The sequence below is a fragment of the Ambystoma mexicanum genome, chromosome 3q (assembly GCF_040938575.1).
Source record: "Ambystoma mexicanum isolate Mex_15411 chromosome 3q, UKY_AmexF1_1, whole genome shotgun sequence".
In the NCBI taxonomy this organism is placed as follows: Eukaryota; Metazoa; Chordata; class Amphibia; order Caudata; family Ambystomatidae; genus Ambystoma; species Ambystoma mexicanum.
In genome coordinates, this window is record NC_090926.1 from 59,215,143 (window position 1) to 59,240,191 (window position 25,049).

The following is a 25,049-nucleotide window of genomic DNA, read 5'->3' on the forward strand; positions in this document are numbered from 1 at the left end:
TACCCGGATGTCCTTCCATTAAAGAATCGTGATAACAAGAGATTACCTTTTTCTGTAAATCTGTGCTGGGCAGGTATAACCGTTCTTGGAAATATAATAGGTTGTCCTTCACCGTAAAGTCCTTTCCCTGCAGATGCCAATTCTGTATGTCTGCTGGAGTTACCAGTAGCCTGGCTTTATCCTTAACTTCCTCTATGGATTGTGTGGCGATTACACCTAGAATTCTTTGTTCGGGAATGATAGGTACAGGTTTAGGATCGATCAAATGTTCCACTCCCATCCGAGAAAGGGCATCAGCTTTACCGTTTTTTGTACCAGGTCGATAGGTAATTATGAAGTCAAACTCGGCAAAGAATAGTGCCCAACGGAGTTGCCTAGAGGATTGAGCTTTTGCGGTTTTCAAATATTGCAGGTTTCGGTGATCTGTAATCACAGTAACGGTGTGTTGGGCCCCCAGAAGATAATGCCGCCAAGCCTTAAAGGCGGACTTGATAGCTAGAAGTTCCTTATCAGTAATAGTGTCATTGATTTCAGGAGGCGAGAATTTGCGGGACCAAAATGCCACGGGATGCAACCGATTGGTTACTGGGTCCTTTTGTGATAGAACTGCCCCCATGGCAAGGCTCGAAGCATCAGTTTCAACGATGTAGGGGAGTTCTGGGCGAGGATGTTTTAAGATCGGTGCAGAGATAAATCTAGTCTTCAAATTCTGGAAAGCTTGTTCCTCCTCGGGAGACCATTCAAAACGTTTGTTTTTCTTTAACAAGGCGGTGATGGGCTGGACTATTCGAGAGAATTCGGGGATAAACCTGCGGTAAAAGTTAGCGAAGCCTAACATGCTTTGAACACCTTTTACGGAGGATGGCGATGGCCACTTGAGAATTGCATCGACCTTCTTTTAATCCATACGCACTCCGCTAGGTGATATGAATCCCAAGAATTCAACTTCAGTCACGTTGAAAACACATTTTTCCAACTTAGCGAAAAGTTTGTGTTGACGCAATCTCTCGAGGACCATTTTCATGTGTTTCCGATGTTCAGTTTCCGATGAAGAATAAACGAGGATGTCGTCAATGTAAACAACAACACACACATCTATGAGCTCTCTGAGGACATCGTTCATAAAATATTGAAAGGCGGCCGGGGCATTGCAAAGTCCGAAGGGCATGACCTGATATTCAAATAGCCCATACTTGGTGCGGAAGGCCGTCTTCCATTCATCGCCCTCTTTTACTTGTACCAAGTGGTAGGCTCCTCTAAGATCCAGCTTTGTATATATGCATGCTTTTCTGACTTGGTCCAGGAGTTCAGGGATCAAAGGTAACGGATATCTATTCTTAACGGTGATCTGGTTCAGGGCGCGATAATCTATACAAGTTCTAAGGTCCCCTTCTTTTTTTGGAACGAAGAACACAGCTGAGGAAGCAGGGGACTTGGAAGGACGAATAAACCCATTCGCTAGGTATTGATCCAGGTATTGTCGGAGGTGAAGATTCTCAGGCTCAGTGAGGGCATAAATTCTACTACAAGGAGGAGTAGATCCAGGTATCAGGTCTATCTGGCAGTCATAAGACCTATGAGGAGGTAGAGAGTTAGCCTGATCCTTCCGGAAAACATCTTGGAATTCTAGGTATTCAGGAGGTAACTGGGGAGCCTCCGAGGAAATTGCTGCCAGTGCAACACCAGGTCGAGGGTGACAAGTAGAGACACATTCTGGAAACTGAACCGTTCTTGCTCGCCAATCGATCTGAGGATTGTGCTTCTCTAACCAAGGAATTCCTAGAATAATCTGGAACTGAGGGGCCTTGATCACATCGAACACGATCTTCTCATGGTGTCCATCTTGACTTACTAGCGTCACTTCTTGGGTGGTATGCGTTACTGTTCCGGAGGCTATCTCCGTACCATCCACCGTAGTAATGACGTCCTTTACAGCCTTTGGACAAAGTCAGATTCATCCTCAAAACCATTTCATGATCCACATAATTGCCGATGGCACCGCTGTCGACGTGAGCTTCAATCGCATGTAATCGATCCGGATGTTCAGGGCTAATGAGGACCATAGGTATCACGAAATGCGAGGTCCTGGAACTGGTTTTAACGCTCGGCAAGAGGACCTCTATTCTTGTCAGGCGAGGTCGTTTCCCTGCTCAGAGTTTGTGACCCTGGTAACTGCAGCTCCTACTGCCTTCTTGGCTGGTTTCACCTGACAGTCTCGAAGAAAGTGCCCCGAGTTTCCGCAATAGAGGCATAATTGCAGCCGTTTTCTCCTTTCCCGCTCCTTTTGTGTTAGTGGTCCTTTCAGGCCCCCTATTTGCATGGGTTCCCCGGAGTCTACTCCTTTGGTAGGAGTTGGTGGTTTGGAAAATACTCGCGCATCAAACTTGGAACGATCGGCCTTCCTGTTCTGCAGTCTGTGGTCAATTTGAACGACTAAGTCAATATAGTCCGAACAGTCTTGCGGGGGATTCACTACTTGAGCTAACACATCTTTGAGCTCTCCACGTAGACCTCTATAAAACAGCGTAATCCTTTTGTCCTCAGGCCATCGAGTTTCCACTATCAGTCTGTTGAAAGACGCAATATAAGCCAAAAGGTCTTGATTACCCTGTCGCAATGAAAGGAGCTCATTGTCCAAGGCCTGCCCCTGTGAATGTCTTGCAAACAGTTTTTCCATACTGAGCTGAAAAGCTTGAAAATCATGGAGAACCGGATCATCTTGATTAACTAGAGGGATCGACCAGTCTGCCGCATTGCCACTAAGGTACGAAAGCACGAAAGCTACCTTAGCTTGATCAGTTGGAAAGGCTGCTGGCCGGCATAAGAAGTGCAACCGGCACTGATTAATAAATACTGCAAACCTCTTTGGGTCACCAGAAAATCGTTCGGGCGGAGCCAGAGGTACATTCCCAGGTAGGTTGATCTGCACTGGGTTCGTAGAGGATGTTGAAGGAAGATTTGCCCCTGATGCGGGTAACGGAGTTTGTCCGGCTTGTGACTGTAGCAATTGTCTAGCGAGATCGTCTGTTCGCTCCTTGGAAATAATCAGTTCCCTTCTTAGAGCATTCGTCTCCTGACGGGCTGCATGCACTTCTGCTCTTAGTTCCCCAAGAAACTGGGCTAGCTGGTCGGTATCCGAGGTTTCCATAGCGCCTGGGTGGGAGTTTTGCGGTAGGCTTTGCGTTCTGTAACGCTCACCTGATTTCCCGCAGAGGAGCCGGTCTTGACTGGGTGAATGCCGTATCTTCAAAGGTGATGTGTAACACACGGTTGGCTCTTTGGGCTGGCCCTCTGTGCACTGTATGTCTGACTCGAAGAGTAAGATGTCTGCAGATAGAAAATATGGGATTAAGGAACTGGGGTTACTGGGTGCCTCTCTCCTCTTCCCTTTCTCTTCTCCTTTAGAACCCCAAAGGTTAACGCCCTCACCTTAGGTAAGTGAACGCCAAGCTCTCCATCTGCCTCGGGGCAGGGTGCCGTAACCAGTTTCTTCACTGGATAAGGGTGCAGGCCTCTTGACCTCAGAGGACTGCTGTCCGTCGTTAACTGCACGAACGGTAAGTTCTGGGCACTTCAAATGTCAAAAGTCTTTTGTAATGATATCTCTTGTTTTGCAGGGTTCTGGCGATGGAGGATGGCGGGCTGATGAGAGTTGAGGATCGAACCCTCGTGAGGAATAGAAGCGCCTGGAAGCACGTAAGTAAGCACTTGTAGCCTGCTTCACGATGCGCACTAACTGTCCATTTTATCTTGCAGGTACAAGTTCGGAGCTTTAGAGAAGCTGAAGGGTGCTGGAATACCCACTGGATTCGGCGTGGGAAGGAGTAATGGCACATGAGTAATAAAGTTGCCCAATGTCTTTAAACGCACCTTCTTTTGTCTTTCAGATGCGGGATGCAGCGCCGAAGGCCTCCGGAGCGTGCGAAGAGCTGGTAAGCTTTTGTCTTTCAGATGCCGGAATGCAGTGCGAAGACCTCCGGAGCATGCGAAGAGTAGGTAAGCCTTTGTCTTTCAGATGCCGGAATGCAGCGCGAGGCGTTGGTGACAGCTGATGGACCAGGTAAGAGATGCGCTGCCACTGAAGACCGTAGTGCTAACCTGTTCTTTCTTTGTCTTTACAGGTGCTGCTGAAGACTGGATTCCAGGATGGTAAGCCTTTGTTCCCTTAGGCCCAGGATCAGAAGCAGAATACACGATGAGCATTCTGCTGCAGAGAATGCAGAATAACGCAATGCAAGATTCATCCATCGGGTGTGGTTTAAATAGCCTCCTGTAGTGCTTAGGTGTCTCCTTCCACAGCCACGCCTAGGTAAGAAAAGAGTTCCTGCTTTCCAGAAGAGTTCCAGTGTTCTGAACCTAGGGAGTGGCTCCTGCCCCACCCAACAGGAAAAGTAGTCCCAAACAGAAGAGGATCAGGGGTTCAACTGGCAGGTAAGTAAGCAGCATGGTCTGCTGCAGGTAAGTCCACCCAAGCATTATGAGCCCGGCGCTTCCAGCGCTGGGACTGGGCATCTTTATGAGCCTGGTGCCACTGGCGCCAGGACAGGGTCCAAAAGGTCCCAATTGGGACTTGCTGGCACTCGGAACCGGGGTTATGGGTCTGCTTCCAAGGGAGTCGGGCAAGTCCTGATCTTTTGGAAGCAGAGATCATGACAAATACTGGGCGCATTGTCAAATCTTTTTTTGGCACAAGGAGGTAAGTTGAATAAATACCCTTGTTTACCTGGTTGCCCGGGACGAGTTTGATTGCGTCCTTTGCTAGAAGATTATCTCCTCGAGGAGGATCTTTTGGTGGTCCAAGGAATGTGTTTTGACGTGGAGGGTGGTTTCAGGGACACTTTAGCAGTTCTATGCAGCATCTGCAGAAACTGTTGACAGCACCTGTCTGATGTGATCCCTTCCCAAGCTTGGGTGAAGTTGGAAATGCGTCCCCCTACTGGGGATGCGTGAGAAGGCAGCCTGAGCAGAGCGTCACTGTTTTGCGGGATGCGTGCCGCCTCTGCTGGGGCTGCCTCTACCACGGCCCCTTTTGTTTCCTCTGCCGTAACTCTGGGTAGTCTGCTGGTGGTTACCCCATGATGTACCCTGTCCCTGAGTATAATTGGAGCCCCTTTGGGAATTTTGGCCGCGTGAGTGACGAAAATTACCATTCCCTCTTTGATTAAGGGGCTCGTTGGTCAACTGTCCCAGGGATTTCAGAGTATCATACTTGTCTTTGGCAGTCTTTAATGCGTCCTCTATCGCCTAGCCAAATAGGAGATTCGGCTCCACCGGTATGTCAATTAGGGATGCTTGTGTTTCGGGTTTAAACCCAGAGTGTCTTAACCAAGCATGCCTCTTAATGACAGTGCTCTCTGCTATGAGCCTGCCCGCGTTATCTGCGGCATCAAGGGTTCCCTAAAGGATGCAACCGGACATGGCTCTCAACTCTGACGCGACCGGGGCCAGCTGAACCTTTAGTGGTTCCGGTGTGGAGTCAATGAGGGCAGCTACCTGGTCCCACTGGTGGCAATTGTAACTTGCCAGCAGAGTGGTGGCGTTGGCAATCCTTGTTTGGTAAGCGGAAGTGGAGGCTACTTTCCTTCCCAACCCATAAATCCTCTTGCTCTCCTTGTCTGGGGGGGGGCCTCAGATGCTGAGGTGTCCCCGCCCTCTTTCTGGTATTAGTAATTACCAAGGAGTCAGGCTTCACTTGACCCCTTGTGTAAAGCGGGGGTGACTGGGCGGCCCTGAACAATTTCTCGATTCTGTGGTTTACGGCCCTGGTGAGGTTAGGAGTGAGAAGGGAAGGGAAGGATCAATTCTCTGTTGGATGGACTTGAGAACTGGAATGGCTTGGGCAATGGGCCTTCTCACCCACTAGTTCTTCTGCAAAGTCCCTCTCTTCCTGTGCCCCCTGAAGTGCTCTGCTGCTCTAGCCAAGACCTCATTTAGAGGGGCTGGTTGTCTACTGGCGAGTCGGTAACCTGAGGTTCTTTGCGAACAGGAGAGTCTATCCTGTAGACTTCTGCGACGTCATCTTCCTCCCCATCTTGGCCCTCGTCATCCCCATAATAGTCAACCCCAGTTTGGTCATCCAACATTCCCAAGTCTGGATCCTCATCGTACTGTTGAGGATCCTCACCATACTGTGTGTAAGGGTGGATGTAAAAAGGGTCTGAAATCAGTCCCTGAGTTGGAGTCTCAACCTGAGGTTTCTTAGTAGGGGGCTGAGGGTCCCTGGATCCAAAGGAGTAGCACTGTCCGGGGTATAGGAGAGGAAGTGCTCTGGGTTCTTGGAGTAGAAGTCAGCTAGGGAGGACATTCTAGTCATTAATCTGTCTATATCTTCACTGGTCCATTTTTTGGAGCTGGGAATGGCCATTTCCTGAGAGGGTTCCCCTTCTGTCCTTGTTTGGACCTAGAGCCCTGGACAGGGGTCTTGGATTTATGCTTATCTGAAGACCTTAAACTGTCCTTATGTGTCTGGTGCAGAAGAGCGAGATGGTTTCTTCTGCGGTTTACCCCCTTCCCCCTGAGTAGAAGAGGGTTTCCCTGATGTTTTCACCTTCTCTGAGCCTTTCGACGCCTGGCATCGAGATTCGGGGGTAGGGTCTTTCTTTCGAGTGCGCACGTCGGGACTCGGAAGCAGACGCCGAACGGTCTGCCGGAGCAGACTTCTGGTGTGCGGCCTGTGGCTGGAGGTCGGATTCGTCTGACAAGCTACCGCCATGACTTTGGTGAGTGAGGCACTCTTGGCAACTGTGGACAGTTGCCTCGTGTCGTGCGGCGATCTTGTCCCGGAACGGCCAGAGGACACCAATTCGGTGGACCGCTCTCTTCGTGCCCCTTTCCGAGAACTCGACACACGTGTCGAGTCTCGGTTGGACTTCAAGTGTTTAGGTGTGGAAGTGGTGTGGGTAGCGCTCGTGTTGCCGGGTGTGTTCCCCATAACTGCCCTGCCGGACAATCTTCCGAAGTCGGGGACTTGCGCTTGGGCATCTTTCGACACCACTTTGCCCTCACCGTCCGAAAGTATGGCGTTACTGCCATCACTGAAGGCGCCCTCTGCTTCCATGGCCTTGAGTTGCCTGGCGTGGTGGGCCCAACATTTGGTCGAGCGGTCCTTTTGTGTTTTCGCCTTGAACAGGCTACACACTACAGTTTGCCTTTGGGTGATCCCTCGGCAAGCAGAGGGTACAGGTGGCGTGTTTGTCAACCCAAGGGTACTTGCGGTTGCACTTAGGGCAAAATTTAAAAGGGGTACCCTCCATATGCACCTTATGGCAGCGGGTGAGTGTGTGTAGGAATAATAAGAGTGTAGAGTATGCATCACCCCCAACTCTCCTTACTTGTAGGGCCGAGGCCAGAGGCCTTCCGAGGCCCGAAGTCCGTCGTGCAGCTCTCAACGGTTGTTTGTTCTTCCGACCGGCGTCGATCTTCGAACTTTGATGTCTCGACGTGGGAGTGGAAGAACGGAGAAATTAATATGAAATTTAGCAAAATATGGCTGAAAGCCAGGGAACTCCGCGCAATGCTTCAGGCAAGTATGGCAGAAAAACACAATTAGGGTCCTACACGCGTGAGGGATCATGGGTACAGTGGACATCACACGGGATAGTATTACTGGCACGCCCTGTGTCGACCCCCCATTTTCAAGTTTTGAAAAACAAACTAATACTTCGCAGCTTCCACTAGATGTCAGCCTATGCACATATGATCTAAGCAGATTCCGCAAGCCTCAGAAAAAGAAAAAAAATTATATATTTTATTATTGTTTGTAATCTAATAAGATTTTTACAAGGTTTTTTGCCATTTATGCAGGCAAAAGGCAAAGCTGAGGTTCAGAGTGCGATGACCGAACATCCAGGAGGTCAAGATTTATGTTTTCCACAAGTTTGTCAGACGAAGGGCAACCACTTGGTCAGCCTCTTGGACAGGCGTCGTTTGGGGTGTGATCATGTTCATTGCTGCTTCTAGAATTTTGACTGCCGCTATGGTATATCTGAGTGTCTCCCCTGAGATCAAGCGACGCCACCAGGTTTTTTTCTCTGATTTTGGAAACACCAAAAAGCAGAGTTAGATATGAGATCCAAAGATGGCCGGTCTTTTGACAGTTCATTAATAGATGTTTTATTGTTTCCGGTTCAAATACATCATTGCACCGTCTGCATTTGTCTGACACTAAGTGCACGGATGGCACGGATTTCTTGTGTAGGAAGTAAGTTCAAACGCAGTCTCATGAACGATTTTTGCAGAGCTTTGTTCGGGAATTTAGTGCAGTATGCTAGTGGTACCTTCAGTTTATTGGTCGATGACGGAAGATGCGTCAGCAGTCGATTTGCAGTTGCTTTTTCGCACGTAGTGATCCAGTCACAGAGCCCCATTTTTGTCTTTACTCTTTCCGGGTTAGTGATCAAGTCTTCGTGAGAACAGATCAGTTCTTTCAATCTACTGTCCAAGTTGCATTTCCAGATGTTTAATGCTTTGCATCGGCCGCTTTGAAGTTCACAAGATATAATCTTGTATATCGCCAAGGTGTCAGGAGTTTTTCTGCAAAAGTTGCATTTGGCTTATTTCTACTGAGGCTGCAAGTGAGAGAAGTCAGAGCTTGCGCCTGATGGCTGCTATCAAGGTTGACTTGCGAAGTCCTAGGACTGATTCACACGTAGCCTTCGATCTTCGTACAGAGCGAGGGTGAGATAGTAAAGGGATGCGTCCATTCCATAGATCAGGGCAGGGACCACTTTGGATTTGTAGAAATCTATTGCCGGTGTTAACGAGAATTTTCCATATTTTCTGTCGACCAGCCTGATTTGGCTGGTTAAAGTTTTTGTCTTGTTCCACAGTGCGGTTTCATCGCTTTTTCGTTGTTTGTTGAAGCCACCATTTGGCCCAAATATTTGAAGTGCGTAACTGCTTGTATTTTTGAATTATTCAGTGACCAAAAACTTGTATCCCTTTTCCGGTTTGTTTTTTTTGTCCAGAATTAGAACTTTTGTCTTGGCTATGTTGATTTCCCAGTTGTTTTCTTTGCTATATTCGGCCAAGTTTGATATCCGACGCCGGAGACCAATTTGAGTTTGATCTGAAAGAATTAGGTTGTCCGTGTATAGAATACGGGATGTTGGTTGGTCACCTATTTTGGGGGGAAAAGATCTCACGGATTCTTCGGAGTATTGGAAGTCCCTGATAAATGCGATAAAAAGATGGAGCAAGAGGACAGCCCCGTTTCACTCCTCGCTCCGATTTGATTTCTTCTGAGATGGGTGCATGTTGCGTCAGTCGCACTCGGAATTTGGTGTTGGTATGGAGTGCGATTACAGCTTCTAGGATTTCAGTGGTGCAATTCCATCTATTTAGCTTGGTCCACAGTTTCTGACGATCAATTTTGTCAAATGCCTGTGACATGTCGATGAATGCTAAGGACACTCTTGGCGCACCGGTCTTGGTTATTTTTTATTATGTTAACTAGAAGGATGTTAATGCTGGTGCTTGCATTCTTCAAAAAACTGGTTTGAAAGGAATCTGCACTTGGTGAAGCTCTGGCCCACCTTTGAAATCTTTCCAGGAACATGGAAGCAAACATTTTGCCAATTATGTCCATCAGCACAATTGGCCTGTAATTTTGTGGATCGTCTTTCCTTTTTTAAAGATTAGTACCACTACGGCTTCGGTCCAGGATGCACGGATCGGCTTAGTTTTGCAGTGTTGAAAAAGGTTTATAAAAGATCGCCCACTCTTTCGGGTTCTGTTTAAGGTCGATGTTGGTGAGAACGTCTGGCCCCGGTGTTCTTGATCTTTTAAGTTTCAGGATGATGCTCTAATGTCTTCGACGTCTGTAAGGTCGGCCCACTTATTTTCAGCCGGAATAAATTGGGTCTTTGCGTCCGATGATAAAAGGGGCAAAAAGATTGGAGAAGTGGGCTATCCAATCTGTCTCTGGGACAGCGTTACTTAGCCGATTGTTTGGGGGTCTTTGCTCTTTATCAGAGCCCAGAAATATCAGGAGGTCTTGTTTGTCAGGATTTTTAACATGTTCTCGGCGTCACTTTGATATAAGGTTGCTCTGTGGCCTCTTAGCCAGATTTTGTAGCTCCTTGTTGCGGTCTTAAGCACCTTTCTCCCTTCGTCAGAGTCAAGCCGGCCGGTAGATAGTTTTAATTTTCTTAACTCTCTTCTTTTCACTACTAGTGTTTTGTCGTATTTGTGTTTACCCTACTTCTCCTTATCTTTTCCTTTCCTTGGGTCCTGCTTCTAAGTCATCAGGAGCGGAAGGTAGTTTGGCCTAACCGTTTCTGCTCCACGGGAAGCATTCGTCAATTCCACGTTGTATTTATTTGTTATGCTTCTTACATTTGCCGCTGTTAGTCTGAGGCGCATCTGGTGTGCATTTTGCTCCTTGTTTGGTTTATAGACTTGTTTTAGCGGACATAAGGTGTTCAAGGTCATGTGGAGTAAGTTGTGATCACTTTGAGTTCGATGGACCTCAAATAGGTCGACGTACTGTAATAGGTTGTGAGTCACGAAGATTTAGTCTAACGTTGCAGCCGAGTTTGCTCGTTCCCAAGTTGGGAGACATGGGTGATTTCCACATGTTGCTACGTTGTGGAGGTTTCTTGACTTCATAAGATTCATCCAGATCTTTCCTCGTTCCACCGTAGCGAGACTGCATTGTTTTTGGGTGTTAGTGTCGGGGGATGTATCACACTTTGCATTTAAGTCCCCGCAAATAATGATATGACTGGTTTCCAGTTTGATTTGTAGTTTGTCGATTATATCGGCAACTGCCGTACAGAAGGTGGCATTGGTAGTTCTTTGTGGGTTCCAATACAGATTATTCCCAATTTTGTTGGATTATAATTCGCCATTGTTGAATTTGTGTGTTTCCACGAGGTTTAAAGCGCCAAAATTCTGTAATCCGACTACTTTTTTTCAACAGAAATTCCTGAGCCAAATCGTACTGCCGCCAGGAGGCCTGAGGAGGGCCGCCCTAGTAGGCCTTTCATAGCTAGCGAAAACTGGATCTCGTAGCCGTCCAGGGCCGGTTTTTCCTGTAGCCGAGTTTCTTGGAGGCAAATTATATCCAGAGTTTCCAGATCTTGTGCCTCAGGGTTTGCTAGATGTTCGTGGCCATGTGTGTTCCAGGAGCCCATCGTTACTGGTTTTATTGGTGTCATGGCGTGATGGACGGACGGTCCAATGTTTTTCTTTGTGCTCCCCGTTCCTTGGCTGCTATTTTGTAGATTTCAGTTTGAGAACGCCTTTCAGCCAGTTCCAAGGTCCAGTTGAGCCATTATCTTTGGAAAAATCTTTGTCCTCTTTATTCGGATGCCGAGCCGACTTTTGACAAGTATGACTTGTGCCGTCTTCATGGTTGGCCCCAGGAAGGTGATGCTTTCCCATTGTCTAGTTCATTTCAAGTATGTCTTCTGTCTGACCTCAGTCTTCCCTCTTCTGTCATTTTCATGGTTATCGGTTCGATAGTGGTGGGTTCTGTCGTATCTGGGGCGATTGTAGTTGGTGCGGCAAGTTCCGTGCACCGTGGTAATCTTCGATACCTCTATTTTTGTGATAGTCTTCTGTCTTGGACGTATAGTGGGTTTTTGCAGCGTATTTGCTTGGTTTTATAGCTGATCGTTTGACGGTGGAGGATGATGTGGACAATAGTTCTGATAGTTTCAAGCCTAGATGTTTCAGGTCAGAGTATAATTCTTTTTGATTTCATAAAGAGCTGACTTATGTGTAGGTAGGCTTTTGCTTTTTTTGTCCTTGTGGTAAAGTTCGATGAAGGTGAAATCTTCAGTTTTTAATGTGCGTAGCTTTCAAACTTTTCCCAGTATTTCTAACATTGATTTTCTGTTCAGGACCATGTATTTTCTACTGGGCGCTAAATGCTCCATTTTAAAGGCACGGGTAAGATTTCTCTGCGGAGAGCGCCTTGTAGAATCGTGCCGAGTTTGTACTTTAGGTTGGTATTTCCCGCCCCCCATTAACCCTCTTTGTTTACAGTCTTTTGTAGATCGTTTGTTCCATGTTTTGTCAGGTTCTTTTCGGGCGAAGACGGCTTTGGTTTTTCTGGTTCGTCCAAGTCTTCTTTTGAGTTTTTTGATGTTGTGGTTGGTGGTCTTGATGTTGCCGGATTTGAGAGAGATTTGTTTTTGAGTGTTAAATCACGTGGGCAATGTTCGGGATCTGTTGCTGCATAAATAACGATGGTTGGGTCAGAAAAAACTTCCACTTCTTCCTCTTGGTCTAGGTTGAGTATTAGATTCATTAAGGAATAATTTACCATTAAGTCTTTCGTTGTCACTGGTAATTTGTCGAGTTCGATCACTTCCTGGTTGTCCTGCTGGGAATCTTTTGGAGTACTTGCTGGAATTGTTGGTTTTGTTTTCTGTGTTTTGTGGTTACACAGGAGGTCTGGCTAGTTTGAAGATAGCCAGTGTTTTGTTGACAGTCTTCTTTTGAAGTTCCTGCTTGAAGTTTGCTGTGTTTTTCTGACAGTTAATTTACAGTGGATCTGACGACGCAGATTTACTGATCTCTATACGTATTGGTAAGGGTCTTGTTTTTAGTTGTGGACTTTGTAGTGCAAGGTTTTCCTCATGGGGTGATTGCCCCCCTTTCAATAGGTTTATTTGTTCAGTGTTGGTTGAATATAATTCAGGTTGATGTTTGAGTTTTTCCTCCAAAGTCATAAGTTTTAGATCCCAAAGCGGTTCATGCTCCGCTGTTTTTTGTTCTAGGGCCGTTATGAAACCTACAAAAATGAGTCTGGTATGCATCATCACTGTAACTGTCGGTGAATCCTTCATAGAGTCATTTATAGACTCAGTTTTCCAAAGGTGGCAAGAGCAATGGCGATAGCAGACATTGACAACATGTCAGGTTTTTTCGTTGGCAAGTCTATTTCGCTTGTTTTTGATCGGTGTATTATCTTCTTTACGATGTTCCTGATGAGGTCGCGGCAGATCGACCAATTTCGTGGTCCTTTGCTTTCTTAGCACCTATTATAGCAGATAACAGCTCAGGAGTTGGGCGGCCTTTTTCATATATCTCGCTTTCACTTGAATTGCTTATATTTATCGTGTCTGTTGACTTGGACTCCAAGTCGTGTAGTTGAGGATCTTGAAGTTGGTCGTGGTTTAGTTGTTTTGCTGGAACTAAGTCCTGTGGAAGGTGTTTGTTTTGTACGTCTTCAAGAACGGTCATTTGGTCTTGGGCTAGGTCATTTAAGGTGTTTAGAGGGGCCGAAGTCATAGGTTCGATGCTGGATTTTGCCTTCGGGTCGGTAGTTGATTCCGGTGGATGAGCGTCCCCGTTCCAAGGTGTTGGTTCATTCGCAGGGAGAGGGTCAATGTGGGGATCAAGTGATTGGGCCTTGTCCCTGGAATGTTTGTTATAGTCATTGTGAGGAATTTCTATCCCCGTTATGCGTTGTTTTGATGCGGGTGGGATATCAAGAACAGCGTCTAGTATCTCGGCGTCTGAAATTCTGCCTCAGCCTCCAATTTTCTTTTAAATTGCTTACTAAAGAAATCTTTCAAAGCAGTTGACATTAAAGGATTTGGGAAGGAGGCTTTCCTGGTGTCTATTTTTTTGGTGAGGGCGGATTGTTTTTTCTGTTGCACTTTTATGTTCGTGGCTTCAGATGTATCCTTGCCCTTTTTTTGTGTACGACTTTCTTTTTGTAGATCGCTAGTGCTTTTTCTGGGCAGCAGTGGGACGAGACTGCGGAGGCGGGGACCCCTCCGAGGCGTCTCCCGCACTCCGTGTCCCGGGAGAGTCGGCGATCAGGAGGAGTGTCCCCGCGGTGGAGTCTCCAGGTAAGGCGTCCGGATGGGGTATCCAGTCTGTAATCGGCCCGTCTTTAAAAGACACTAAGATCGTCTCTAGTGGGTTCCTCGTGAATCAGCACCTGTATAGATAGCGGCACTGGGCTGTGTTCCAGCTCGACTGTGACGAGGACTTTAACAGCACGTCTTTGTGTTGTAAGTTGGCTTGTTGCACCAATAACGGTCGAAATGGTGCCAGTGACATCCCCGATGAGACTATGACCCCGGTCGGCAGACTGGAGTCCTGCCGGAGGTGCCCTTCGACACCTTCGTCCATGACGCCACTCGCCGTGCCGGAGGTCTGCCGGCCGGGGGGGTGGGGGGGTCTTCTCAGAGAGTTCATGGTTCACTGTTGCTGGCTCTTGCTGTAGAGGTTGATCCTGGTGAGTGAGAGCCCCGTCTATGATGGTCTGCTGGACCTCATTGTTTAAGTCTTGTTTGGTGGGCATGGTGGAGAGGGGAACCCACACGGTGGCTGAGTAGCATTGCAGGAGACTTTCCTGAACCGTGTCATTTGCCACGCTCAGACTTGTGTCGCGGTCCGAGTCGGAAGTTCTTAACAGGTCAGGATGGTGATTGCATTGGGGGTGGTAGGCTTCAGGTCGAGTTGATGAAGTGGAAGTGACCGAAAGTTCTACAAATTTTGATGTGGTAGGTTTTCCGCAGCCCTTTGTTGGTCGGTCCGGTCGGGAAAACTGGCTTCGCAGTACCCGCCCTGAGGCACTTTTGAGTGAGTCTGGAGATGGAAGGTTTTCCGACCCTCTGTCTTTGGTCTTTGATTGCTTAGTCAAAGGAGCCAAGGGAGTCTGCTCCGAAGGCTCCATGGGCTGCCGTAGACTGCACACAAACTCTGCTGTATAAAGTCTGCATGCATTTTTAACCACCAAACTTTTGCAATAGTGCTGTAGGCTGTATCCAGTGAATAGAGGACGATGTGTATATATAGCAGCAATCACCAATGTGGTGACAAAACAATTCGGAAAGTCAGTAAAGCAATTGAATTCACTTATAGTAATACAGAAGATAAAACACAGGAAAAAACAGTTTTGGTTGGTGAAAAGATAGCGTTTAAGTTAAGATTCCCCCTGCAAATTTCTCAATTCACAAATGAGCAATTCTACACAGATGTAAGTAAGCAGCAGGTATTCAGTTATTCAGGAATAAGAACAGAGTACAGTGTTTGAATATAATCTTCCCTCCCCAAACAAGAGAGAAAAATGCTTTTGGAAATTGACACTTTTTAAACTGACAGTTGAAAATGGCTTTGTGAAACAATGAAGTGTGCAAAAATCCTTAAATTCATAGAAATTCCTATGAGAGCAACACTAAACAGATTCTAACCAACATTAGCTACAAGATGAGCAACAGAACACACTTTAAATCAGAATGGAAGTTAAGAAACACTTTGAATGGGAAAAGACGTGTAAAACTTTTGCAAAAATACAAATTTGCACCTAAATTTCACTGTGCGATTCTTAATAAAAATGGGTCCTGTTTTGCGACAAGACAAGCAGAAATTCGGTTTTAACAATGACAGATTGGTTTTTTTTAAACTATATTGCCACCCGTGAATCTCCAGTTACACACGGCCGATTGTAACCCTTCACATGGCGGATACTCTTTTTCATTATGGGAATTACTTTAAACCAAATCACTAATGGCTTATGGTCAAATAAAACAAATGAGAGAAAATCAGCGCTAACACTAGGGATTACAAACAGGGTTGCAGGAATGGTTCTGACAATATTAGAGGTTCTTAAGTTAAAGAGAGGATGGGTTATAGATTGGGATAGGATAAGGCAAATATACTATGGGTCACTAGGATTCCTATTGATACTTAAAGTCCACTGTAATTTAAGATTGGACCGTCAGGTTCTGGTCATCACAGATCAGGTCTACAGGCAGCAGGGCACCTCTGGCGGAATTGGATCAGCTGGGCGGTTCTGGTCAATTGGACTGCACCTCATATTGGATCGGCCCTTCTGGTCACTGGGCACTGTAGATTAGCGGTATGGAGAATTCAGCAGGCAAGCCTGGATGGTAGCAAGCCAAACTGGATCAGAATTATTTCCCTTTGGGATGTTTCAGGATTTGGGCCTACCTGAAAAGAGTTCAGCAAATGCTGAGGCCTGGATTTTGCAAAGTAGTCTGGAATCAGGACAAGATGAAAATTCAGGAACAGTATGAAGTCAGGACCAGAGCGTCACACAGAAATCAGGATGTAGTCAGGAATCAGTGTGCGTCTGTATGTGGTGAAGTTCCTATATTTATCCTGCCAAGTGACATCACTAAGTTTATGGTAGGGGCAGAATTTCAAACCACAGCCACACGGCTGAGATAGGTCAAAAGCACTTGCCTTTTTCTGGTTGGAAGTCAGAAAGAGCCGTCATATTTTATGACATGATTTGGGAACTCCGACATTGATTTGAACCATAATTTAACTTTCCCACAAATGCACATTTCTATAATTATGTTGTCTAATAAAATTGGACACATTACATATTTTGTGGGTTATCCTTACATCTAACTCCCATCTCAGTGAGAGCTGGCTTTGTCGTTCTGTGGAATTTTGTCAATTTTACTCTTAACAGTTTGACATAACATTTCCTAATTCAGTACATATCTGGGCAATCACCCCTAGAACACGGCATACAATATTATATTTGAAGCATCAATAGTTTTGCCACAATTATTCTTTGAGTAACTTTAGTTCCTTATGTAATGCAGGGTTCACTCATGTCTTCATAGAAAGAGCATAAAATTAGATTTACAACTACCAATTTTTAGCTTTGTCCTCCTTCATGTGGCAAAGTTAAAGGTTTTCAAAACTTACACAAATAGGCATTTAAACCACAAATGTCTTTTTAGCAGTAGCTGTCAAATTCATTTGATCAGGGTGGGGGTCCAAAGGGAAGTTTCCTACCCCTCCCCTGAAGGGATCAGTGTTCAGCCTGTCATTGTCCTTGGCTGGGCCCCAGACGAATGTCTAATGAGTTTGTTCTAAATATGCGAGAACCTCCAGCAGCAATTAAGTCTTCCTGCTAAGCAGTGGAGTGTCAACCTGACGTGTCAATCTTTCCCAGGCTGGGCACTGTCAGCTCTACATTAATTATTTATTTAACTGCAGACTGTGTTTTGACTTTACGATTCACCTAAATCTTTCATTTAAAACATAAAAATGAACAGTTTATAGGGGATTTTGACATTTAAAGAATTAGGCCTTTCACAAAAACATGCTTTTAAACAGGCGATTTTTCACTTCTTAATGGAAAAAGCACATTTAAACTGAACCCTTTACATCAGAGTTTCCTCTGCAGCACACACATTTTATTCAGCACCAGTTCTCTTAAGTGCTGAGATTTGTTTGCAGTCTGGAAGTAAGCATCCAGCCTTTGTTTGGAGTTTTCTCTGCACAGCTGAAATTGTTACATGTTTTGCCATTTTTAGCCACATTTTTCCTGTGGCACTGAAAGAAATGTTGCTCGGCTGCCTTTTTCATGAGATACATTTCTTAGCTGCTGTCAGTCAATGAGGCCCGGATTTTCTGGCCAAACTGGATGATCTGTACCCCTTTTACTTTCAATGATTCACTGAAAAATGAATGGCTCTAGCGCCAAAACAGCACTCTAAAGGTTGCAAAAGCTGCATTTTAAAGGCATTTTCGGTTTTTAGCCCAATTCTGTGGCCTTGCTTTGTTTTAAATGTAACAGCACCCACTGGCATGCTCCTGCAGCGAGTTGTTTTCCCACCCACTTTGACTGTGTGGGACGGGGCGTGCAGCCTTTTGTGATTGTGAACCATGCGCAGTTGCAGATTTTTGCAAGCACAGGGGTTAGCACATCCATTTTTGGCTGTTTCTTTCCCCATTTCTAAATTGATGCAGTGGGGCATATGGGAATGGGCCAAAATATCCCACAGTACAGCAAAAAGCCATCGCAAAGTTCAGGATGTTAATCAGTATGGTAAATCAGAGTCCAGAAGGGTACAATCTCCATCTAATATAAAAGCATTGGATTACCGATCATAATGGGACAGTACCCTGGTGTGTGGGTGTGTGGGGAATTTGGGCACACTGACAAATGAAAGGCTTTCTTGAAGCTCAAAGTTATTATGGCCTCCAAAATGTCAGGCAACTAGTGACCAGCTTGAAGGTCATGGAGCTGGAGGCTCTGATCAATCTGTTTGGGCAATGCTTTTTCATCTTGTGCGACAGGTTTTGAACTCTATTCTTGCTCTGCCAGTAGAGTGGTGGGGTAATTTGGTCTTTGGGTGCAAGTCCTAGGCTAAATCTCCCTTCCTTGTTCTGTGTTAGATTAATTTGATAATCCGTTTCAGGAAGGCAGTAGACTGTTAATGTAGGCTGGACTGTCTCATCACTTCCACTTTGCGAGACATTCAGAAAGACAAGGATTCCTTTAAGTATGTGTGTTAGCAAGATCTTTTTTGGAGGTCGAGGGTATGTGTGCGCAGATTAGCACAAAAAGTCAAGGTTCTTTGCTGAATTGACAAGGGCCCGAGGAGTGGAGACACATTGTGTTAGGCAAATTGAACCGCTGATAAGCAGGGATAAAGCACTCAAAGTCGATAATCTGTCTACCCCGCCTTCATCCAAAGACTATGGCCCATTACCGAATTGAAAATAAGGTAGCGATCGAATGCGATTGTAATGGGGGTGAAGGGGGAGCCCTCTAATATGTAGACCATCTGGGAGTCATCTGAAAAGGTTTGAAAAGCTAAGGAGAAAAGAGCAATTAGATCGGCTAACACCTTAAGCAAGAGAATAATAGGAGTGTGCATGGAATTGCAGAAATGCCTTTCAAAAAAGAAGGATTGCCATAATCCAAGCCTCTGCAGGGTCTGGACTACGAGTGGGGGTTGTGGAGCAGACTTAGTCATTTTCTCGTTCCAGTAGTTGCATGAATGCAATTTTTGCCATGATCTTGCCGTTAAATGGAGTGTTGATGGGGCGATAATGGGTCAGTATGAGGGTCATCTGGGTTTGGTTCAGGAGTGGGTAAATACACAGCATGTTCAGGGGGCAACGAAAACTCCCATCAACGGTGATGTTGATTATAGCTGCAAGTGAGATCATCTCAATATAGTTGTAGGAAGAGGAATGTTTCAGATGAAGCATTAATTTTCCTAATTTGGTGAATGCTTAAAAGTCAACATCTGTTTTGTAGAAGGCGTGGAGGATCTGATCACTGACATTTGAAGAGATCTTGATCTTTACTTGGAACAATGACACGTTTGACAGTTCCTGTAAAACAAAGCCCCGGGTATTAGATTCGCCCCTTGCAGTACATATTGTGGGGTGCCCCTAGCATAAACGCCAAGAAGGGGCAACTGCTTGGGTGCCACTAGAATTTGTCGCTATGGAGCAGCAATTGGGAGGTACCCTGGCAGAATTAGAGTATTCTACAACCACTAGGGCCCCTTCTAAAGCCAGTGGCCCCTGGTAAGCAATCAGGTTATGTTGCTTCCCATTATTCTATTTAATGCACTGGCCTCCAGATAAGAGTGAGTACAACAAAAAGGTCCCATTAGCGTTGGAGTCCGCTGGGTATGCATGGAACGCATCAAAGCACAAGCACAGAGCCCAGCAGTTGTCTGGCCTAAAGCACTCCTTTTGGAGTTGGAGGATTTGCCAATAAAGTGCCGCTCACAACTGCCACAAATCCACATTGACACAGCACAGGCAGATGAAGACTCCCGTAGAAGAAGACAATTTATGCCAAATGCTGTCATGTCTTAAGGCATTTAGGCTGTGTACCATAGAGCTTAGTACACAGTCACTGGAAATATATGCAAAGCATGAATCAAGCTCATGCCACTGACATAACCCATTAATAAACATTTGCAGAGAGTTGTGCATTGACTTCATCCCCCATTTGCTGGGGTAAGGGCTCAATTCTGCAACTCCATCCCAAATGCGACCCAAGGTACAATTAAACATTCCTTTGCAGATTGGGGCTGGGCCTGCCACAGTGTTCAGATGTACCTATAAAATCTCCCTAGGTACTGCAAGCTCACCAATTGAGTCTGAAAGACCGTTCAAGAGTCAAGCAAATAATACATTTCTTATATAGCGCTACACACCCATAGGTCTCAGAGCGCTCAAATAACAGAAGGCATTATTATCCCATAGAGTGGTACTCATTTTATCGACCTCAGAAGGATGAAAGGCTGAGTTGACCCTGCTAGGATTCGAACCTACCACAGCAGGCTGCACACATCAGGGGCGAGCGCTTTGCTCGCTGTGCTATCTGACCTGCAAGCATTCCATAAATCAATTTAGAAAATATGAAATTATGTAAGCCCATTCATAACAAAAAGGAGAACAGATACAAGTCTAACCAATGTATTTCGGACAGATTTTTTAAAACTAAATATGAATATCAATTTGCATGACCAAAACTGGACCAAAGAATTCTGAGTTAGTAGTAAGCCTACTAGTGTGATCCTTAGTGTGTAGCAGGCAGTTCAAGGACTGTAGAACTACCAAGGAGTATCCAAAAAGAGCCCAGGAACCTGCACCAGGGTGTGCGATATCTTTTTATATTTATTTGCATCTCAGGAGTCGGAACAACGCTCCAGCAAGACAACTTTTGCGGGAGCGCAGTTCTGTCTTGTTCCGGCCCAATTCCTTCCCTGACATTGATAGTATCTTGAATGAATGATAGCTTGGCATCCATGCCTGCATTGCTGTAAATTCACAAGTAAGCGATCGCATGCATTTAAACCTTGACACATACAAATTACATACGATCACTCTCGGTTGTGTTAATCATGCAGTAATCTTACCTTCAGGAGTTCCAAAGCTGGTCCCTTACACCTTTCCTCCATCTCATGTATCTGTGCATCGATTGAGTCTATCTGTAAGGTCAGTTCAGCTTGATTTGCATTTCCCGCCATGATTGTTTTCTTTTCCTTTTCGGATTTCTGGTGCAAGATTGCCTCTTTTTCTTGCAGGCGCTTCTGAAGTTTCTCAATCTCAGCTGCAATTTCGCACTTTTCCCTTTCCAGCTGGTTCTATTAGTAACAAACAAATGCTGGTGAGATGCTGTGGAGGTTACGGCCAACCGTCAACATGCTCAAAAGGGAGGAACAAACCAGAGTAAGCTGCTGTAGCTTTCCTCAGTCACTGCCTAGCTTCAAAGGTTGGTGGCATTTTACCTTCCGCTCCTCCCTTCCAATATAAAGCTACCGTGGAATATGGGGATATTTGGGGAAGGGGACTTGCCCATACTTGTGCAAAGAAGGGGGACAGGAATGAAAGGTGGGAGGTGCCACCGATTTTGAAACCAAGCACTGCCAGAAGCGGGGTGCAATGTTCTCCAGCAAATGAATGGTACGGATTTCGAAAGTAAAAACAATTAAGGAAAATCGACTTTGGTGCATAACCAACCAGCAAAGAAAAAAACAGTGGCGAAACTGCCCCTTTAAGGTTCCAGCAGATGAAAGATGCCACTCATGGTGAAACTGAATGAAATTTCCTTTACTACAGTCTTGCCCTTACAGGACCCATTGTGACCTCCCCGCCACCGACCCCAATCCACTACACACACACTTGGCCATGTGAAAAGCACCCACACATGGTCATGAGGCAGCTTGCATCCTATCCCAAACAGGTTACATGTTCACTAGTAAGCATGCAATACTGAATCGATGTTACTGTCCATTTGTGCTCAATATCATTCATGTACTTTTAAATCCACGAATACTCAGCACCCTCTCCAGCTTAATAGCCGACTCTCGAGACCCCATTTATCCTGGACCCCTCCACAACACCGCGCCACCACCTACCATGATGACACAGCCCGGTATAAGAGGAGCCCTAATAAATGCCCGGTCTTTTGTGGCACATGCCACAGAAATAGACTTAATTTCAACTGAAAACATGGACTTCCTTGCTATCACGGAATCTTGGCTCCATTCAGCAGGCGCCCCAGCGATTATATTAGCTATTCCAGAGGACTATACCCTTCTAAGAATAGACCGCACCACCTCCCGGTGGCCTAGCTATAATTGCCAGAACTAGCCTAGCACTGAGACTTGCTTCTCCTCTAAATGTAGACTTATGCAAACTCCTGACTGCTAAGCTAACAATCTCAAAAACGCAAACTATTTCTATCCACCTAATCTACAGACCTCCAGGCCCCCTAGGTTCCTTTGAAGAAGATCTTACTAACATCCCATCGGATAACCTTAAAAATGCCTTCTCCTTGGAGACTTTAATCTTGGTTATAAAGATCCCCTAGATCCCAATGCTGCACAGATTAATGACTCCATTGAGGAACTAGGGTTTACCCAAAAGGTAACAGGCGCTACTCATACTAAAGGTAGAACCCTTGACTGGATAGCGGAAAGCCACTGCCAAACATCCGTCACTGCCATAACTCCTTTGCCTTGGTCCGACCAGCAGCTGATCTCCTTTTCCCCTCGAAGCCACAGCCCCCCTCCCCCAATCAGGCCGTTAGCATAGCCCCAGCTATTCCCACTAGGAATAAAAAGAACATCCCAGCCAACAAACTCATTCCTCTGATCCTTCCTACTCTGAACTCTCTTCCTGCCTCTACAGACCCACATACTCTGGTCGAAGAGTACAACAAAGTAATGCTCTGTCCTAGACACCATAGCACCCCTGAAAACCAGAAAATGCAAACCGAAAAAACAAATGAACACTTGGTTCTCTCCTCACCTAAAAGCCATCAGATTCGAGAAATGGAAATGCGAACAAATATGGAGACTAGACCCTTCAGATAACAATAAAAACAAGCTCCCAAAACTAACCTTGTACAAAAAATAAATAATCTTTGCCAAACAAGAATATAATTTGCGTATTACCTAAGCTAACTCCAATACTAAAGAATTGTTTACAATTCTCAAAGAAATGGAAACACCCATCCAAGCACCGGACACCTGCCTTAAAGACAAAACATGGTGTACCAGCATTCAGAGCGCAGTAGCCAATAAAATAACGACCCTTCAGGCTAAAATTAATTTAAAAAAAATATAAAAATTAAAAAAATTATTAAGAAAAAAAATAAATAAAATAAATTTAAAAAAAAGAGTCCATCCAACTCGCCTCCAATTCCAACAACATTACTGCCCCTGCGTCTCCGATCACCTCACCTCTCGCTCCTTCTGAACTACCTAAACCCCTTTTTAACTTCAAGAAAGTATCCATTCTAGAAGTTGAAAAAGTCATCCTAACTCTCAAACCGTGTAACTGTCATGGCGACCCTTGCCCAGCGTAAATCATAAAGGATGACGCATGGGACCTCTCGCCATTCATAACAAAGCTTATAAATGCCCCATTCTCCACTGGCACCATTCCCAACAACCTGAAACAATCGTGGGTCCTCCCACTCCTAAAAAACCAACACTTGACCCATCCATTCACACAAACTACCGTCCCGTTACGACAGTACCGTTCCTGCTCAAAATCCTCGACAAGGTGGCGTACCTCCAAATACAACAATACTTGGAATGTAACCACCTCCTAGGAGTATGCCAGTCAGGTTTCAGACCGCAACACGGAACAGAAACTGCACTGATTGACCTCAAGGCACAAATAGACACCTGGAGAGACAACGGCAATACAGCATTACTACTGTTGCTCGACCTCTCAGCGGCGTTTGACTTGGTCGACCACAAAACTCTTTGCCACCGCCTGGACTGCCACCCATTTCTCACAAGAAGCCATACGATGGATTCAATCCTTCTTAGATAATAGAACTATGCGGGTCTTCGCACCATCAGCAGCTGCAGACCCCGTACCTATTACTTGCGGTGTGCCTCAGGGCTCATGCGTTTCACCCACTCTGTACAACATCTTTAAGAAGCCCCTTTTTGATGATCTAGACGGCCTGGGTATCACCTACTCCAACTATGCGGATGATACACAGATCCTCATCCCGTTGACGGGAGATTAGGACGAGGATTTGGCCTTCGTGAACAGAGTGCATCTCATCATCCAGGCATGGATGGCCTCTCATGGACTTTGCCTGATTGATGACAAAACGGAACTCCTTATAGTTGGCACTTCGGCAAATCTCAACAAATTGGGCCATCTCTATTCTAACTTCATCATAGATAACAATAACATCACAGTAACTGAGGAAGTTAAAACGCTTTGGTTTCTACTTAGATTCTACCCTTAACGCCATGCCTTCGTTGACCGCTTACACTTTTAAGTTAATCAGAGCAGCTAGACCCTTCCTTACACCCACCAATTGTATCACGCTAGCAAGAGCCCTGGTATTATCCAAATTGGACTATTGTAACGCACTATATGTAGGGTGCAACAAATACATTACCAACAAGATTCAGATCCTACAAAATAATGCTCTGAGAGCAGCTCTCAACATCCCCAAGAAAACCCACATATCCGACCTCAGAGGATCCAACAATTGGCTGTCCACTAAAGACAAAATGTTCCTCAAATCAGCCTCCTTGACTTCTAAATGCTTACACATGGCTGCCCCACAGTACCTCACCACTAGATTCCAACGACAATCCACCATCCGCCCCTCCAGAACAGCCACTGCCAACCTACTTCGAGTGCCTAGATTCAAACGCCGGAAGACAGGGGGTAACAGCTTCCCAGTCAAAGCTGCCCAAAATTGGAATTCACTCCCACCCTCTTTAAGGGAAGATATGTCTTACCCACGTTTTAGATCCAACCTTATCCGTTGGATTAAGGAACACGACATCTGACCCCTTACCACTATTACTGTATACAATTGCTGTCTGTTGTCTCTAGCTACTACTTGCCTACTTGTATGATATTTGCCTGTACTGTTATTAATGTTTTGTATTGTAACGCACAGCAATGTAACCTAAGCTGAACAATCCTCTTTTGCGCCCTACTACCTTCAGGTCTGGTGCGCAGTATAAATAAACAAACAAAAAACAAAGAAGCCTTTGAGCCAATCATATTTTGGCCAAATCTATCCTGGTCATCCTAGTCCTAAGAAAATAGGAAATTGGGCCTTTGGATTTAAGTTACCTCAAACAAGCAGCCAGGCTTGTAAATTATACAATATCCCATGTCAAGTTTCTAGAGCCTGCAGGAACCAGCAGACACCAAATGACCCATACTCCTAATAAAGCAAGGCAATCCCCAGCTCTCCACACTCACGCTATCCTTAAGCCTTTAACTGCAACCCTTATTCTTCTCATAAAACTTAGGCTTTCTACAACACCTCACCACTCCAAAGTATCTTA

The 25,049-nt window shown here is 45.6% G+C and overlaps 1 protein-coding gene across 2 annotated transcripts in view; it reads right to left on the reverse strand.

Annotated features, from left to right (window-relative positions):
* Positions 1–25,049, reverse strand: part of LOC138582110 (E3 ubiquitin-protein ligase TRIM39-like) — a 473,056-nt gene that overhangs the window by 161,734 nt on the left and 286,273 nt on the right. For both annotated transcript variants that reach the window (XM_069653088.1, XM_069653087.1), the window contains exon 4: positions 20,622–20,849. In XM_069653088.1, the coding sequence (XP_069509189.1) occupies positions 20,622–20,849 (228 nt within the window). The remainder of the gene's footprint in view (positions 1–20,621; positions 20,850–25,049) is intronic.